This window comes from Dunckerocampus dactyliophorus, chromosome 5, assembly GCF_027744805.1.
Source record: "Dunckerocampus dactyliophorus isolate RoL2022-P2 chromosome 5, RoL_Ddac_1.1, whole genome shotgun sequence".
Taxonomy (NCBI): Eukaryota; Metazoa; Chordata; class Actinopteri; order Syngnathiformes; family Syngnathidae; genus Dunckerocampus; species Dunckerocampus dactyliophorus.
This window is the reverse complement of record NC_072823.1, coordinates 11,019,937-11,036,905: the sequence shown is the minus strand read 5'-3', so window position 1 is coordinate 11,036,905 and position 16,969 is coordinate 11,019,937. Positions and strand designations below refer to the sequence as shown.

Here is a 16,969-nt window from a genome sequence, read left to right as displayed (position 1 = left end):
CGGCATTTCACATGGAACCGTTTTGTGAACATGGGCCAATACAAAGCTGGACTAACTGCCAAACTGTTGAAGTCCGCCGCCTTTCCAACGTTACGTTGTGTTGAAGAGTCAGGAGAACAAGCTGTAGGTAACAATTTATCAGAGTCCTAACTGTCTTTATTTTGTGTTAGGGGTTCGGCAGCTGTCCAGAAGTCCTCGGAGCGCTTGGGAGTGTGACCAATCACAGCGGAGTGGGCTCGGCGGGAGGTGTACCTGGAGGAGGGCTGGTGGTGGAGTAAATTACACAGACTGTTTGGGCGGGCGGTAGGACACACTGCAGGAAGAGGTGCAGAGTCTGAAAGATCTAGAAAGCTTTCTGTGCTGCTCCATAGGAGTCCAAAATCAGGGCCGAAAATTAGAGTATTTTACCACACACCCACAGGAATGGAGTTGTGCTACCCTTGCCGGCGCCCTTTTCTCTTGCTCCTGCCACCCTGCATTTCTCTTGGCAATTAATCCTTCCAGTCAGACATCTGGTGGTGCGGCTGCTTTATGTCTTATCAGTTTAAGTGACCATTTATCTCCATGTCGGCACCCTGCCAGGGTAACACAGGTGGTGACACATGACAGTCGCGTCAAAGCGCTATCGTAGTGACAGCACTATTCTTTCTGGATATTTAATAAAATCATCAGAAAGAGTTGTATTGGGAGCAAATGTTCAAAAAATAATTCAAACTGCCATCAGGATCAGGAACAAGACCCCTGCTACTGAAATTTTTCCGGAGATGTTCAGTGATTGAGTTGGTAAGATGAACTGAACACACACACACACACACACACACACACACACACACACACACACACACACACACACACACACACACACACACACACACACACACACACACACACACACACACACACACACACACACACACACACACACACACACACACACAAAAAACAGCCGAGGTGCTACACCACTTCAGGACGATAAAACCACAGAGTAAGCCACACCCTCATCCTCTATGGGGCCGTATCACAGCTGCAAACCAGGGGTGTCTGGCCTGTACGCCAGGCTGTAAAGAGACTTAGCTTTGCTAAGGGAATTATTTTACTCTGCAAGAATAGCAGATGGGGAGAATGGATGCAAACACTCAGAAGAGACGACCACATAAAGCGAGTTAGGCAGATGCTCTCTGAAGGGACATTAACCTTTCTAGTGGGGGAAAAAGCCCAAACTAGTCAGACAACCTGTGTAAGACAAGAAGCATTGAAGAAAAAGTGATGGCGCAAGTGTGACACTGATCTATCCAATTGCATGCTGCAAGGGCACAGGATTTGCTATTCACAGGATTATCCCCATTCCCCATGCTGCCATGGAGCGGAGCAACAGAAACAGCAGTGTTCAGCAATTCAGCACCATTTAGTTCCCAGGTGTGGGCCAGGAAGAATATTGGACAGATGTATTGAGGTAGTTTGAGGTCCTACTGTATCACTATCAGTGCAGGTGTTTCCAACCTTTTTGATGCTGTGAACCTCAATAAAGCTTTTAATGTGTTTTTTACATCCCCTACCTAATAGCAATTTATTTCAAGGTGATGTGAATAGTCATCCCTCGCTACATCGAGAGTCGAACATCGCTCTTTCGCTCTATAGTGGTTTTTGAAAAATTAATAAATTATCACTGTTTTGTGGTTGGCCATGGCCTATTATTAGTCCAAAAATATTGAAAGACAAGTCATAGGTAGGTATTCTGTTCACAAGGCATCAGTAATGTTACATGGCTGAGAAATTTCTTTGCATTACAATGCCTTAGCTTGCAGCCATGGATCCTTGCAGTCCGGCATGACAGTGAAAAAAGTTCTCCTCCCATTCTGTGTGGAAGTGGTTTTTGGCTTCTTTCTTTGTCCTTCTTCCCAACTCAATTTCCAACATACTCTTAAGTGTAGAAGAAATAAATTGGAGGCTGACTACTTGGTAGATTACTATTGTTAAAGTAGCGGCCATCTCTCAAAAACAAAGGTAGCAGCATTGTCAGAGTGCAAGTGTATGTATGGCAGATTGTTAGATTGACTTTACTGTATATCAATCAAGTGACAAACATCATAGTGAGGATGGATGATAGGCTGGCGTCAAGCTTTTTTAAAATTGTTTTAAATTTATTTTTAAATGCCATGCGATCGATCCACATTACATTCAAGATACTGATACTGCGGTGAGTTATGTCTGACTATTCAATCAAATCAATCAGTATTTGTATAGCAACTTACCAACAGCAAAACAGTTTACAGAGCGCTTTACACAAGGCAACAAATCACACAAATTATTGCTCATCATGTCGACTATATTAGGTAATACGAGTATAACTACAGGGATGTTATTTAATGTCTACAGGGTTCTAACTGTTTAAAAAAAATGTTTTTAGAACATCATAAACAGGCTTTCTATGCTCTAACTACAAAATATTCCATTTATTAATAATCAATCCTACTTTGATCAGAGTTGGGGCTGGAACCAATTAATCTCGATAAGCGAGGGACGACTGCATACACCAAATTTGAGAGCTGCAGTACCTATCAAACCCAGAAATATTTGTTGATGCACCATTGTCCCCTGCCCGATACTGTGTATTTAATATTCAATACAGATTAGTCACATGCCCAATTAATGTCTATAAATAAGCTTGTCTCAATTTTGAGTATTTTCCCTTACTGTGTGCCTGGCTGACTGACTTTGTGACGATGTTCCCGATTTCCTTTTTCCACCAACTACGTTCCTTATTATGTTTTGATAAGCTTGGGGTGCCACAACCAGGAAAGCCTCAAAACATGTACAATAGGAAAAAGAAATTGCACAAGATTGCAAATTAGCTGAATGTATTCAGTTGTTTACTGATTATTCATAGAAACTTTTCAAATCAAAATAAACTTGAGGTTGACTGGTGCAAATGATCTTTGCCCTACCTGATTTTGAGCTCAGAGTGAGTGGTAAGGTTGGAGGAGAGCTGTTGGATGAGTGACAGCAGCACAGGCTGGCTGAGAGGGCATGGGTTTTGTCCAAACACCTGCTGAGAGTCGATGGTCTCACACACATACAAGACCAAGTTCAGATCTGTTGCTGACAGAGCCTGGACAAAGAGTAAGAGTGTTGTTTAATTTAGATTAAATGGATATGTCTTTGATGCCCTCACCCTAAGTCTTCTTGCAACAAAAATAGAAACTAGACAGCAATACCTAATTGCAGATCAAATCTCGACCACTGTAGATCGAGACAGACAAATTACACATTCTTCCATTGCACTGAGCATTCAGGAATATGAAGCTGGTCCCCATGTACGTAGTAGGCATTCAAGAAACAAATGCGTTACCTGCTGGAAAGCCTGGTTGAGGTGTCCCTGCTGTAGAAGCTGCAGGATGCCAGCTTGCTGTGTCTGGTAGTCTAGATGCGCTGTAGGGACAGGGGTGCCGGCTGCTGACCTCATTGCCTGCATAATGCTGGAGGTGACCACTGCCTGCTGCTCCTTCATTGCCAGACTCACCTCCCCTTTGACAATACGCTGTACATGACCAAGAATAGACTCCTGTAAACTGAAGAAGAAAATAATGGTTGATTGAGGGCAAGCACGAGGTTATTGTGCTTTTTGTTTTTTTTGAAGATGGAAAAAAAAAAAAAAACTTTACGGCGGCAATTCTAAAATCGAGATGTCGATTCATACAGACATGCAATCTAACTTCTAAATGACAGACTTGTTTTTAATCTTACTTAACAAGCTGCATTACAAACAAACGCTGGCCTTGCCGGCCAGGGCAAGTTCGCTCTGCTTCCCTGGTTCTACCTGCTGACAGTTGACACCACCCATCAATTTGTGGGAGGAGCGACTGCATTAATTAACCGACTTATTTTGACTATTAGGTGCAAGAATGTACTGTTGCGTGAGTGAGCATGTTTTTGTTCCATGTTTTTGACTTGGGATTGTTTTCTGTCTATTCTACTATTAAGAAAGTCCCCGTCAACTGCCCATCCAGAACTGATCATAAATAATGGCTGAAAACCATTGGAAGTTTCTTTAATGCAGAACAAGACAACGAGGAGTCTAGTAATGTTAATAAAATACTGGGTGGTTTCTTTAAAACATAAGCACATGGCCCTCAACATGGTGCCTGTATGTGCAGAAGGAAAAAAGTAATCCCAAATAATTGCAATCTCAATTTTAAGCAGAGAAAATAATGATTCTCAAATTTTCCAGAATTGTGTTTCCCTAAAGAATGCATATTTACAATGATTGAGGAGAATTAATACAAATAGCAACAGTTGTTGAGTTTTGTGTTGCTACTGTGTGCCATGACATTTAACCATGTCATGTGTTTATTATTGTTTATCATGTCTGTTATACATTTTATCTACAGTGACAACAACCTTGACTCCTACCTTACCACATTGTTATACTGCCTTATTTTCCTATGTATTTAAAACTGGCAAAGAGTATATTGGAATACAGTGAACCAATGTATTGTAATTGATGCAAAACGGATGGGGGGTAGGATTAAATCAGCTTTGCTTCTTCCGACTCCTTTTTGGACATGAAGTGTGAATTGTATTATCTGATGTATTCCAGTGTAACTTGTATGCATGTTCAAAATAAATTAATTCATTACCATGTAAAGTGGGTACAAAATGTCATGAGAATGCACGTCTGCATGTACTTTTCAATAATAATTTTCAACAATAAAAGGTTCATACAGAAGAGTACAACACTTTTCAGGTTACACTGTCTGAGCCTCTCAAGCACAAGAGGTTTATTCTGTGACTGATAATGGCTGACTTGGATACAGTACTTACTTTCCCACCATCATTTGGATTTGATGTTGGATCTCAGCCCGGATGTTAGCTGTGATGCTATTGGCCAGCTGGTCCGTGGAGTTTTGGAAGCTGTCCATCATCTGCTGTAGTTGGTCAATCACAGGGTCTCGTATTTCCGGCTCCCTTTGCTTCCTGCTCTTTGCATGGGCCTCGAGTTGCTGTATATCTACAAAAATGAAGAACACCACCTCCAATCTCATTCAAACATAAGAACATACAGCACCGAACTGACTGATTCAAGATTGACAAACCTAACTGATTACATCTATGACAAAAAATAACTTTAAAAATACTACATTTGGTTCAGACCACAAGTGAGGTGCCCTTGAGCAACCCCCCCCCCCCGCCCGCCCCAAATAAAAGCAGCGCTTTTATTGTTCAAATTTAAAAAAACTATCAAATTAAAAAAAATCTGCACTTATGAAGTTATAGTCCCATTTACACACTATAACATTTTTTAAGTGTTATTGTATATAACATTGTGTAACCTTTACTGCCAACAAAATTGCTTCTCCCACTGTCCACAGAGTGGCAACTTTGGTGAGGTAAAAAACAATGCTGGAGTTCATTGTTGTGGAAAAAGCACAACCAGAAATAATACAGCAGGCAAATTCTGTAAAGCCATCATTGTAATGACTATTTTGATAGATGTATGGTACAAAAACTCCCTTATTTTGATGTCAAACAGGAAACACAATATCGGTCACCAAGCAGAACAGAAAGCATTTTGATCGACCAGTCACGGTCTTGTTCTTTCCTAACTACGCAATACCTGAACATTTGCATTTGAACAAAATCACCATGTGACTCAACCTCCATAGATATTCCCAGACATTCATGATCGACTTACATTCGTGTGTTCCTTGCTTGAAACTGTCATTAATTTGCTGAAACATGGACTGACAACCTCTCTCAAAAACAGGCAGGACAATGCTCTGGAAGGCATCTTTGTAGGCAGCCTGGATAGGACCTTGCATTGCCTCTGCTGCAGCTCTGCCAATTGCATCTGTAGTGTTCTGGAAAAAAGGAACCCGCTAACATGTGAGCAAGGTCATGTTCTAAGGACCTAAATAGAGAACCCACATGGCAATACAGCTGACGCTATGCAGACTAGACCATGTCATTTACAGTAACAGCCAGCCACCTACCTTGGATTTGACAACTTTGCCAACATTGTCCTTCAAGATGAGCTCTACAGAAGTCAGTTTAGCGGAAATAGAGTTGCTCAGCTGAGAGGTCACTGGCTCTAGACTCTTCGAAATGGCTAAAGAGGAAACAATCAATTTATTAAGACACGCCTTCAATCACCAAAATCAAAATCAGGCAGTCATCAAGGCTGAAGAATATCTTTGTCATCAGGTATCCCTACCAGGCACCTCTTTAATAGTCAACTTTTCGAAACTTCAATCAAGCAGTCACTACCTAATTCAGGGGTCTCTGCATGCTTCAACAAGCCAAATGAGACTAAGACTTTTTAAAGACCTTAATGAATAAAATTTAAGACCCAATTCACATCCATTCTGGCAAAATAGTACAAAACATGAAGTAAAACCGGAGGCCCGTGGCCGACGCACAGCAAAATAGCTGGTTGCCGGGCTGCACGGGTACTTTACTTTCCTTTTGAAGTTATGTAGTAGTACTAGTCTTAAATAAAAATAATGTTATTACACTTTTAAGACCTTTCAAAATCGTATTTATGGGATATTAAGAGAATTTCACACATTTGAAGGCCTTAAAATCAAATGATAGCATTAGACTTTTTAAAGACCCCATGGATGACCTGTCACTCACAATCACAAAAATGACATATTTGCAGTTAAAGCCTGTACCACGCTGGCTCTTTACGTTTAACTAAAAGTTGTATACATATACACAACAAAAACAAACACTTTTTTTGCTCCCATTTTTTATGAGCTGAACTCAAAGACGTAAAATTTTTTCTATGTACACAAAAGGCCTATCTCAAATATTGTTTACAAATCTGTAAAGTGGGCACTTCTGCTTTGCCGAGATATTTCATCCACCTCACACATGTGGCACATCAAGATACTGATTTACACAGCATCACTATTGCAAAGGTGTGCCTTAGGCTGGCAAAGAAGTACTGTATATCGTACATTGAAAAGTAACAGGCTGGGCTATTCAAACTAAATAGCACTAAAACAACTATAGGGCCTGTTAAATTATGTTACTTATATTGATACTTATATTGATACCAGCAGGTTTTCGTCAATCAATTGTTTTCGTTTCTCCTTACTTGGAGGAACAGTTTTCTTCATCTCCTCTCGAAGGACTTTATCCATCCTGTTTGTAATGGAAGAGCAGAGGGTGTTGCTCAGCTGTTGGCTGAGTTGTTCCTGATGCTGCTGCTGAGTCCGCATCTCTGCCAGAACTCGCTCTAGTCTGCACTCTGTGATCATCAAAAGTTAAAGTTCACAAGAAGATAGTATTGTAGATGTGCCATCAGATTAGATTATATACTATACTATGGCCCGCTTGGCTCATTAAGATGAAAACTTATTTTCATTTACTTACTTAATGTTATTGTTTTGTTTTGTTTTTAATTAAAAAAAAAGAAAAGTAGTTCCACATTGCTATTATTATCTGACAACAAACATAACTACTGCGTATGTGTGTGTTATGGCTTACGTACTTAAGGAAGAGGCGGTATATAATGCTATTTGGAATGTTGGCGCCCTCTAAGCAACTGGAGGAATTTGCCGCATAGGGTTAAATAAAATTAAATAAAATAAATTCTGGGCGGCTGAATTAACACACCAGAAACTGGACAAGTGGTTTGCACCACAGGCTATGGGTAGGAATAATTTCCCCCTGTGGTTATGTGAGTTGTTCCTCATTTTTCCTCCCACTGTGAATGGCGTGCATGTTAACTGATGACACTGAGTGAGGACACTAAAATCCCCATAATATGGGAATCTAAGTGTCAAAGTGTCTGCTGACTGTGTTAGTCCAATGATTAAGCAAGAGTTAGGGTACACAAAAGAAAGATTAAGAACCTGAAGAACCCCCACCACAGCATTTTTTAGCCCTTTCACCGTGTTGCTATTCTGCATAAATGTCAGAGACACGGGTAGGAGGTGGATGAAGTTTAATCTGCAATTTATAGCTTCAGATGAAGCACCCTCGTTCCCTTATTGCACGCATTCACACAGACACATATGCATCGTCCTGCCTCTAATACCACCCCCAAATATGGAAAAATGCCATGTCGAACTAGTCTGTGCCAGCACAACTATGGCAATAGTTGGCTGGCTCTACTGTTAGGACTCAGTTGCAGCCGTTTTGAGGCATCTCTATCAAGAGACTAAAGTTAACAGTGGATGGTGGATGAAAGAAAGAACAGATGTTTCAAGTCGAAGGATACGTTCTTGTTCTTGATAGTTGGTCAAAGCACGCTCTACTTGGGCCATTATAGAGCTCTGCATGGCCTCAATTTGTCCACCTAGTTCAGTTAACTCCCTCTGTTGGCCTCGGAGAAACATCAACAATTCCTGTTGCACATCTGTGTTCATCTGTGGCAAGCATGAACAAAATTAATGAGGTAAAAGAAAAAAAAAAAGCTTCTACTCAAAAATCTAAATTGTTATGGAACAATTTGACAAAAGTGATCACATTTGACCATTCACCCGCTATGGTTAAACCTCAAAGTGAGTGCACAATTAAACATTTGTCATAGGAGAATAACAAAAATGCTAAAATGACTTTTATTGAAGACTTATTGTCTTTACCTGACCAGAGTCCAATTGTCTTGATTGAAGTAATTCACTATTGTGATGTAAGACAAAACAGAAACAAAATATTCTTAGTATGAACACTTCCCTCCATCAGCCACAGACATAATCCATATTATTATACTCTACATAATATACTATATTAATATACTATATTATACTATACATAATATACTATACTACATACATACTCCGATATTCCGTAAATGTAATCTATAATCGGCATTAGAAATTGTGCATTAACCCTTTCGGCACCAGGAATAGGGAATAGCCTTAGAGTTTTTTTGTTTTTTTTTACAGTTTTGACATTACTATCTCAAAAGGTTGTAGTTTAAAGCATACTTACTAAATTAGAAAAATCAGCAGTATGACCCAAAGTTTGTGATGGGAGTAAATTTACTCATCTAATTGGCATATTATGACATCACCAAGCCAGAGCCCTACCAAATCCCCGTCTCCACGATACCAGCTCATCAAAATGTCTGATCCACTTGTGATACTCTTCCTAATCTCCAGCCATCATTGTCATGTACAGCGGGATCTTGAACACCTCTGCCTGCACTGCCATTATTACTGCTATTATTACATAAATACATAAAAGTATGTAACTATTATGTCTGTGAATGTTGTCATTGTATTCTCAGGTCATATCTATCTATTAGCAGTATATTTTCTGCCGAGGAGTCTCCCACGAATGGTACCGCATCTGCCACTATTTCCGTGTTTTGTTTTTTTTTAAACATACATTTTTTTACATTCCCGCTAAGACCTGCTGTTAAACCTAAACGGCATTTATCCAACTGTAAAGAGTAACATTGCCTGAACTATAGCCAAATGTACAGTATAATGTATGAAATTAATCGTAGCAAGGTATGAGAGGCTTAATCGGGTTTGCTTACTTGGTTACAATGTCACATTTTTTGTTCTTCCATGTCATAATACACAGAACATTGACATACCTGTGGTCTTTTTTGGTCTTCCTCTTGAGCTTTGGCGAGCCTCTTGGTGAGGTCTTCCAGTCTTTAACTGGTAGCCTATGAGAGGAGCGAGTGCCACCATTTGCCGAGGAAGATGCTGAGCCAGTTATCTCGTCATCAGGGTCACTGAATCCAACACCGAGTCAAACAATTTCAGGAAAAAAAGGGGCATTCCTTATCTACCGTTTACGTAGGTATGAAATGTCTTATGGGTATGCATATATACAAATGCACTTGTATTACCTCTGTTCGGCACCAGGGTCCTGGCTTTCATTCTGTGTGAGATGATAGGACCGGCATGCGTAGGGTGAACTCAGCAGTCTCTCCTTTGACTCATCCCTAGTGCTATGACAGGTAAAACATACCAGTAATTACACACTCACACCGCCATCATGCACACACAAAAATAACAGCCACCCTGGTCATATTTTAATGCAATGTCATGTTATCTCGGGCTGATTTGTAGTTGCAGATAATACCAAAACACGTTTTGATTGCAATGGGCCAAGCCTCGCTCCACTTAATTCTCCACCATTCCTCCCTGTGTAATACAGTTGGTCCCTCATACCTAAACAATGCAGGTGCATTTTGAAATGTTTCTTGTCCCACAACTTTATACACGATGACAGGTCTGTGACCAGACGCAGAAATTGACTAGAAGTCCATTTTAGAATAGCCGTCTGTGGGTCAGACAGTTGCTTTGACTTTAGCGCCCTCTGCTGTACAGTTGCTGAAAATGCTAGTGTATGCAACTAACTTATCTGACGGCTGTCTGTATTTTCTCACACAGTGAAACGATCTCTATATACACTGAAGCTAACCTAAGCTTCCATTAAAACATTGCAGTTGTAAAATACAATACAACGTTGGAGTTTATTCAAATTCACACTGAAGCAATACAATAGAATAAGAGAAAAAGAGAAGCAGTGAAAGATAAGATATCCAAACATCTCTGAAAATTGCAAATTTCTTTATTTAGATTTATTATTATTATTATTATTATTATTATTATTATTATTATTAATCTGTGCTTAGCCATAATATTAAAGTTCTAGACGCCAAAGTTCAGATTTCTTCTTTATTCTTCTTTTTTAAATTGCTTAATACCTTTACGCATGTTGATTTGAGATGAAAGAGTTGGCAAGCATTTATGAACTAAAAATTTTTTTCCCCCGCCGTGAGCTTGAAAATGGGGGTGCGGTTAATACACGAGTGCGGTTTATACACGGTGCTTTACGGTACTACATGTTTATCCGTCTTTCAATATTTTTTGACTAATAGACCATAGTGAACCACAAAACAATAACCATTAACACATGAACCGCGATGTAGGGAGGGACGACTGCATTGACGTGGTTAATTAGTTCCAAACAGACAGCGATAAGTGAATTTCAAATAGGATTCAATATCAATAACCCGAATAGGTGCGTAGTTAGAGCATACAAAACCCTTTCTAAATGTGGGTTTTAACTAGGGATGAGCGAGTATACCATTATCTCCATCTGTTCACCTATCTAAATGAGGAAGAGGCAGGGACTGATGCAACACGAGCCCTTGACTGATCTCTCTTGTACGTTACGAAACAAGTTTACCAAGTAACTTTATATACAAACCGAAATAGAGGCAAGCTAAGGAACACATTAAAAACCCCGTCCGGAGTGGAGGCAGTGACCAATGCGACACGAGCCGTTTTCAACTCTGTCTTGGCAATTGTGTCGCGTACGTGAGTGAGGCATGACTCCTATCTCTCTCTCCCCAGTGTGAAAGGTAATGTAATCTAACGTCATGTCTCATAACATTACTTGATGCCTCGGGACCAGAGTACTACATATAACTTTCAATATTTTTTTTGACTAATAATAGGTCATAGTCAACCATGAAACAGTGATCATTTATTCAGGATTTTTTTTAAGCGATATAGTGAGGGAGTGATATTTGAACCACGATTTAACGAGGGATGACTGTATTTCATTCATTGAATGAATGAATCATTCTTACCAGTCTCCAAGGCTATTGTCCCTATTCCTGGTTTCTCTGGTGATGTCAGGAGCAGCTGGCCAAGAAGTATGGCTCATGCTGCTATCTGTAGACCCTCCTCCTAGCCCAGGATTTTCCTGTGATAAGACAGTCTCCAGTAGAGATGGGGTTTGGGGATGGGGAACAGGTCCATCTACACATCCAAGCTCAATGGGCAACAGGCTGTAAAAAAATAAAAATGACCAATTGTCAGAGGAAAAGTAACTGATCTTTCAGTTAACGTGCATTTATAATAACTATAGTGATGACGTATTAAATGTCTTTATCTTTATCTACTATTGTCAATTAGCAGATCTTTTCTGATTTGATCGAATGTAATACGCATCATCATATAATGAATGAATTTGCTTTACTATGTACTGAACTATCTTTATTAGTTAAATGTACCTGTTGCTATTGGCTGTTCGTGGCGAAGTGAGCAAATGTAGAGCAGAGGCAGCAGAGGTCATGCTATCAGTCTGAAGAGCAGACATAGGTAAGGAGTCTAAAGTGGACACAAGACCATGCTGAAGCTGTAAGGTCTGGGATGCAATCTCCGGCATGTCTTGCGACATGACTGTGGAGGCTGAGGAGATAACATCAGGGGAACGGGCCCTGGTCGGGGAGGCAAGTTGTGGCAACAGTGGAGAATCTAGAACCTGTGGACTGTCAATCCCGATTGGAGCGTTGGGGGATGCCAGTGTCTGGAGAAAGAGAATATAGATAGAATTGAAACAAGTCAGAAAAGTGAAACATATCTGGCAGAAGAAGTAGAAGTCCTACCGGGAGGTTCTCCAGTCCAGGCAGGACAGAAGAAGGTCTTGGACTGCTAGTGGAAGCAGGGAGTGCCAAATTATTACTATGATCTGCCCTGTTGGGACTCTGACTAATGTCATCTGAAGTTCTGGGGAAAAAAATGAAGATTACGTTTTCTTCACTCAAAATGATTCAACCCTAGATGTGTCAAGATTATAAAGTTGCAGTGGTTACAAAATAAACAAAGATTTTTTTTTATGAATACCTCAATACATCTAATATTAAGTGCAACTGTATGTACATAGGAACATTGTAGAAAGGTACACTAGAGCAAAGATATTTTCGAATATGCTTATATAAACGGACAGGCCACAACTACTACCACCTGCACAGTCTAATAATCAGGCCAGTTCCTTTATTTTTGTTCAAAATGGAAAATATTTATAGAGTTTGACAAAAAATAAAAATAAATCAATGGTACAAGATATCAACACTTCAGCTTTTACATCCAGGTATTTACATATACAGCTGATATACAACTTAGAAGAGCAGCTTTTGTTGACTCCGCCATAATGACCCAAAACAAAAATATTTTATCATTAGGTACAGCAAGTTTTAGACTACCTAAGTCAATCTCCAGATTTTAGTGCTTTAGAGGTGCATTTACCTGCTAAAGAGGAGATAAAGGAAGTAGCTTCCCAGAATAAACAACTGAAAGAGCATGTGATGAAAGCCTGGAAAGGCATCACAAAAGAAGAATGCAAAAGTTTTGTGATGTCAATCAGTCACAAGCTTGCTGCAGTTATTTCAAGTAGTCATCCCTCGCTACATTGCTGTTTGAATATCGCTCCCTCACTCGACAGCAGTTTTTCAAAAATTAATAAATGATGGTTGTTTCGTGGTTTACTATGGCCTATTGTTAGTCAAAAAATATTGAAAGAATTTATATGTAGTATTGTGGTCACTGGGCGTCAGTAATGTTATATTGATGAGACAAGACATGATATTATACCTTCACACTGCATGTAGTCAGCCTTGGCATGTCCGACATGACATGGTGAAACATAGTGAAAAAAGTTTTCCTCCCATTCCGTATGGAAGTGGTAAGTTTTTGGCTTGCTTTGTCCTTCTTTCCCCACTCCATTTGAAACTATTTTAAGTTTAGAATAAACAAATTGGAGGCTAACTAGTTAGCTTGGTAACATGCTATGCTTAAGGCGGCGACCATCTTGTGTCTCTGCAGTGATCCTGTAGCCTATACGTTACATTTGCGCAATGTGTTGTAAACAAAGAATAAGAGGAGAGTAAAAGTTAATATTGGGTTGTTTCATGTCCACAGGGCTATAATAATGGTAAAAAACGTTTTTAAGAGGTCAAACGTTTTTTGTTATTCTAATTACGAACATATTCCCTTTCTATCTTAAGTCTCTGTTCTACTTTTGCTCACCTATAAATTTGGAGTTCAGTTAATAATAAATCATGCTGTCTTCTAAGTTGTGAATCAGATGTAAATAAATCATAGTAAACATGTTGGTCTCATCTCATTCATATTCTGTAGTAATTTAATGTGCCATTTGATTTGACATTAACACTATAAGATCAATTTTATTCAATGAAATATTGTAAAAACACTACTTGTTGTTTAAAGTCCACCATAAAGCAGTGGTAAAACATGCAGCAATTGTGCTTGTTCACAGAGCAGAAACATTTCCAGCTTTACATAACCTCATTTCCTGGAATGCACCTCGTGTCTGTGCTATTCTTTTGCCATGGCACCACGAGGTGCACGCTATGTTCTTGGGCAACATTGTCAAGCTTGAGCAGGAGGGCAAGGACACTGAATCCGGACTTAACATGCTGTCCGTCCGACACACAATGCAAATATTTGCTATTCTACTGTAGAAGTGTGTGCACAGACACTGCTGCAGCTTATGCTGTGTTGCAAGGGGGAATTCCACCCACAAAGACTACCACTAGGTACAGTATGATGGGTCGGGAGGCGTTTCATGCCCAATTCGATCTATTGGCCCAGGCAGAGGGGTGGTCTACAGAATAAATGGTTCTATTATTTTTATTAAACTTAACTACTGAGTGTTGAATCAGAGCAACTGGGTTCGCTTGATTTACCTGACAATGTTTCACCTTTCATCCAGGTCCATCTGCAAATGCTCTGATTCACCTCCCCATATTTACTGTAGCATGTACTGAACACACTATACATTTTTTGTGGATAAAACCTTATTCCTCCTGAAATGATTTATTATCAATTGTTTTGTTCCGACAGGCGTTATTTTGCACTACCTCAAATTCAAACTGCCTTTTTATGCATTTTCATTAAAAGGAGTGCTTGAAACTGCCTCAAAACTACATTGCCAGTGCTTAGCAAAGGCTCCTGTTCATGTGTATGTTTACCTGGGGCGGAGCTTAGATGCTTGGAGCAAGAAGAGGGCAGGATAGAATGCTTGCAACATGTTTAAAAGTTAGCACCCTTAATAAATAAGCTATCTGAGAGGTTTGTATTCAAAAATTTCCGCAATTTGTCATTAAAAGGGTGATGGTGGGCCAGCTGAGAAGCACTGCTATATATACAGTATATATATATAGCACATCAGTATAGCAGGAGCCTTTGTGTAAATTTACCTGTAAGTAACAATACGTTTAAAAACTCAACCAGGTTTTCCCACAGTGGGATACAATTATTCTGTGAAACAACAGCTAATTTCCCGATTCTCTACCAGAAGTTTTGGCAAAATAGCACAATATGGAACTTCCTAATAAAGTGTGTTAAATGCCTTACTGACCTACCAGTTTTTATTAAATTCCCATTATAGAGGAAAAACTCACCTATTGGTTGAGTCTGTTGAGTTGCTGCTGATTGCTGTTACAATTGTCAGACTGCTGGCACTACTGCCAGGAGATGCAGGCACCTGAAAGGTAAACAACTGGTGAGAAGAGTAAAACTACAAAATGGGCTGTGTCTTTGTTAATGAGATTTCAAATCAGTTTCAAAACAGAGATGCTGTTCTCCTATTATACGCCACAATAAGTGATGTTGATAGGTTTTCAATGTAGTGAGTCCCCGGGACCCACTAGTGGTGAACTGAATGGGTCCCAGGAAAATTCAATAGGCCCCCCAATGAAAAATAAATTAAAAATTATTTATATTGTATTATTTTTCTTAAATTGTAGTGTTAAATTCCTTTGATGGTGGCATGGTATGATATTGTTATAATTAAGTTCATAATGCACAGTATTTTAAATAAAATTTCAAATGTGAAAAGTTTACAGGTACAATGCAATATACAGGCAACGTTGAGGTACTGTCATTAGGCTGATCTGTAGTATTGCAAGCAGAAAATACAGCTGCAATAGTATAACCAGCAATAGATTTTATGTTTTTCTTCAGTGGCATTTTTGCATTCTCCTTTCCCTGCTTACTTGAGACAAACGGGATCTCAGTGGAAGCGGTATGTATGTGCAGACGCCGTTCGGGCATAACAAAAGGGTGACTGCCATTCAAAGTATTTTTCAGCACCGCTGTCACAACTCCAACCGTACCGGAAACATGATCTGTTCTGCGCATGTGCAAAATGCGTCTACATCGGCCTATTTTGCAGCACTCACGCGTCAGGCAGCCACGCATGTGCAAACTACGTCATCAGTCGTCCTATTTCACGGCAGTTACAGGTCGTGCACATGCATCAGGCAACCCGATTTGGACCGCGCATGTGCAATATATGTCACTCCTCCACCCCCCAAAAAACGGTACAGTATTTAGATTCAAGAAATGACAACATAATCCTGTTTTTCTAATATTATAGCCATTGTGAAAAGTGGAGAAATTATTCAATACACTTTTATTTATATAGTACCAGATCACAATGGAAGTTATCTCAAGGCACTTTACACACGAGGTCGGTCTATGATCACGCTAATCATAAATGAAGAGAAGCCAACTGAACCCCACATGAGCAAGCGCTTGGAGACAGAGGCAAGGAAAAACTCCATCTGGGGAAGACACCTTGAACAGAACCCAGGCGACCCAGAATTTATAAGACACTTTTTCCTGGTTGTATAAATAATTTTAAGTTTTTTTGTTTTTTTTTTCCCTGCACTGGAAAAACATTTCTTAGCAAAATGTGTTGGGATGGATGGATGGGATTGATCAGTTTAGAACAAACTGTAGTTGTTGGTAAGTGGACGAATCTTTTTGTATTTTTTTAGCAAATGTACCTTTAGTTGTACAAAGCATTAAAATGAACAAGCAAGAAACTGAAGAGGCAAGGGTGGTCTAATCATGTTTTCCATGACTGTATTTATATAGTTTTATAGTATTTATATAGTGCTTTGTTTGCAATCTATGGTTATTGACCATTTATGGTTATAAATTTAAAAATATATACATTCACATACAACACACAAAATTTTGGAAGGTTTGTACCGATGTGCTTGGTGTCATGAAGGCATCAGGAGTCATCAACTTCGGCATTGACCCATTGCCATTGGTTGTATTTGACAGGAAATCAACAGGGGCAGAAAGTGATGGCATGTTGCTTAGGTCCATCTGAGAGCCACTCCCCGAGTCCTTGTCAGAACTATGGTCTGTCAGATGGTCTGAGAACCCTG

General features: G+C 39.6%; 1 protein-coding gene across 3 annotated transcripts in view; it reads right to left on the bottom strand.

Moving 5' to 3' along the window:
- Window positions 1-16,969, bottom strand: part of edc4 (enhancer of mRNA decapping 4) — a 30,231-nt gene that overhangs the window by 1,847 nt on the left and 11,415 nt on the right. Inside the window, exons 15-29 of one of the 3 annotated variants that reach the window (XM_054776712.1) lie at window positions 16,785-16,969; window positions 15,188-15,270; window positions 12,371-12,491; window positions 11,996-12,291; window positions 11,570-11,770; window positions 9,815-9,916; window positions 9,554-9,697; window positions 8,592-8,628; window positions 8,228-8,375; window positions 7,100-7,252; window positions 5,991-6,106; window positions 5,693-5,858; window positions 4,822-5,008; window positions 3,350-3,569; window positions 2,946-3,109 (exon numbers count right to left, since the gene is read on the bottom strand). In XM_054776712.1, coding sequence (XP_054632687.1) covers window positions 2,946-3,109; window positions 3,350-3,569; window positions 4,822-5,008; window positions 5,693-5,858; window positions 5,991-6,106; window positions 7,100-7,252; window positions 8,228-8,375; window positions 8,592-8,628; window positions 9,554-9,697; window positions 9,815-9,916; window positions 11,570-11,770; window positions 11,996-12,291; window positions 12,371-12,491; window positions 15,188-15,270; window positions 16,785-16,969 — 2,323 coding nt within the window. The remainder of the gene's footprint in view (window positions 1-2,945; window positions 3,110-3,349; window positions 3,570-4,821; window positions 5,009-5,692; window positions 5,859-5,990; window positions 6,107-7,099; window positions 7,253-8,227; window positions 8,376-8,591; window positions 8,629-9,553; window positions 9,698-9,814; window positions 9,917-11,569; window positions 11,771-11,995; window positions 12,292-12,370; window positions 12,492-15,187; window positions 15,271-16,784) is intronic. The other 2 variants (XM_054776714.1, XM_054776713.1) reach the window with 2 other exon arrangements.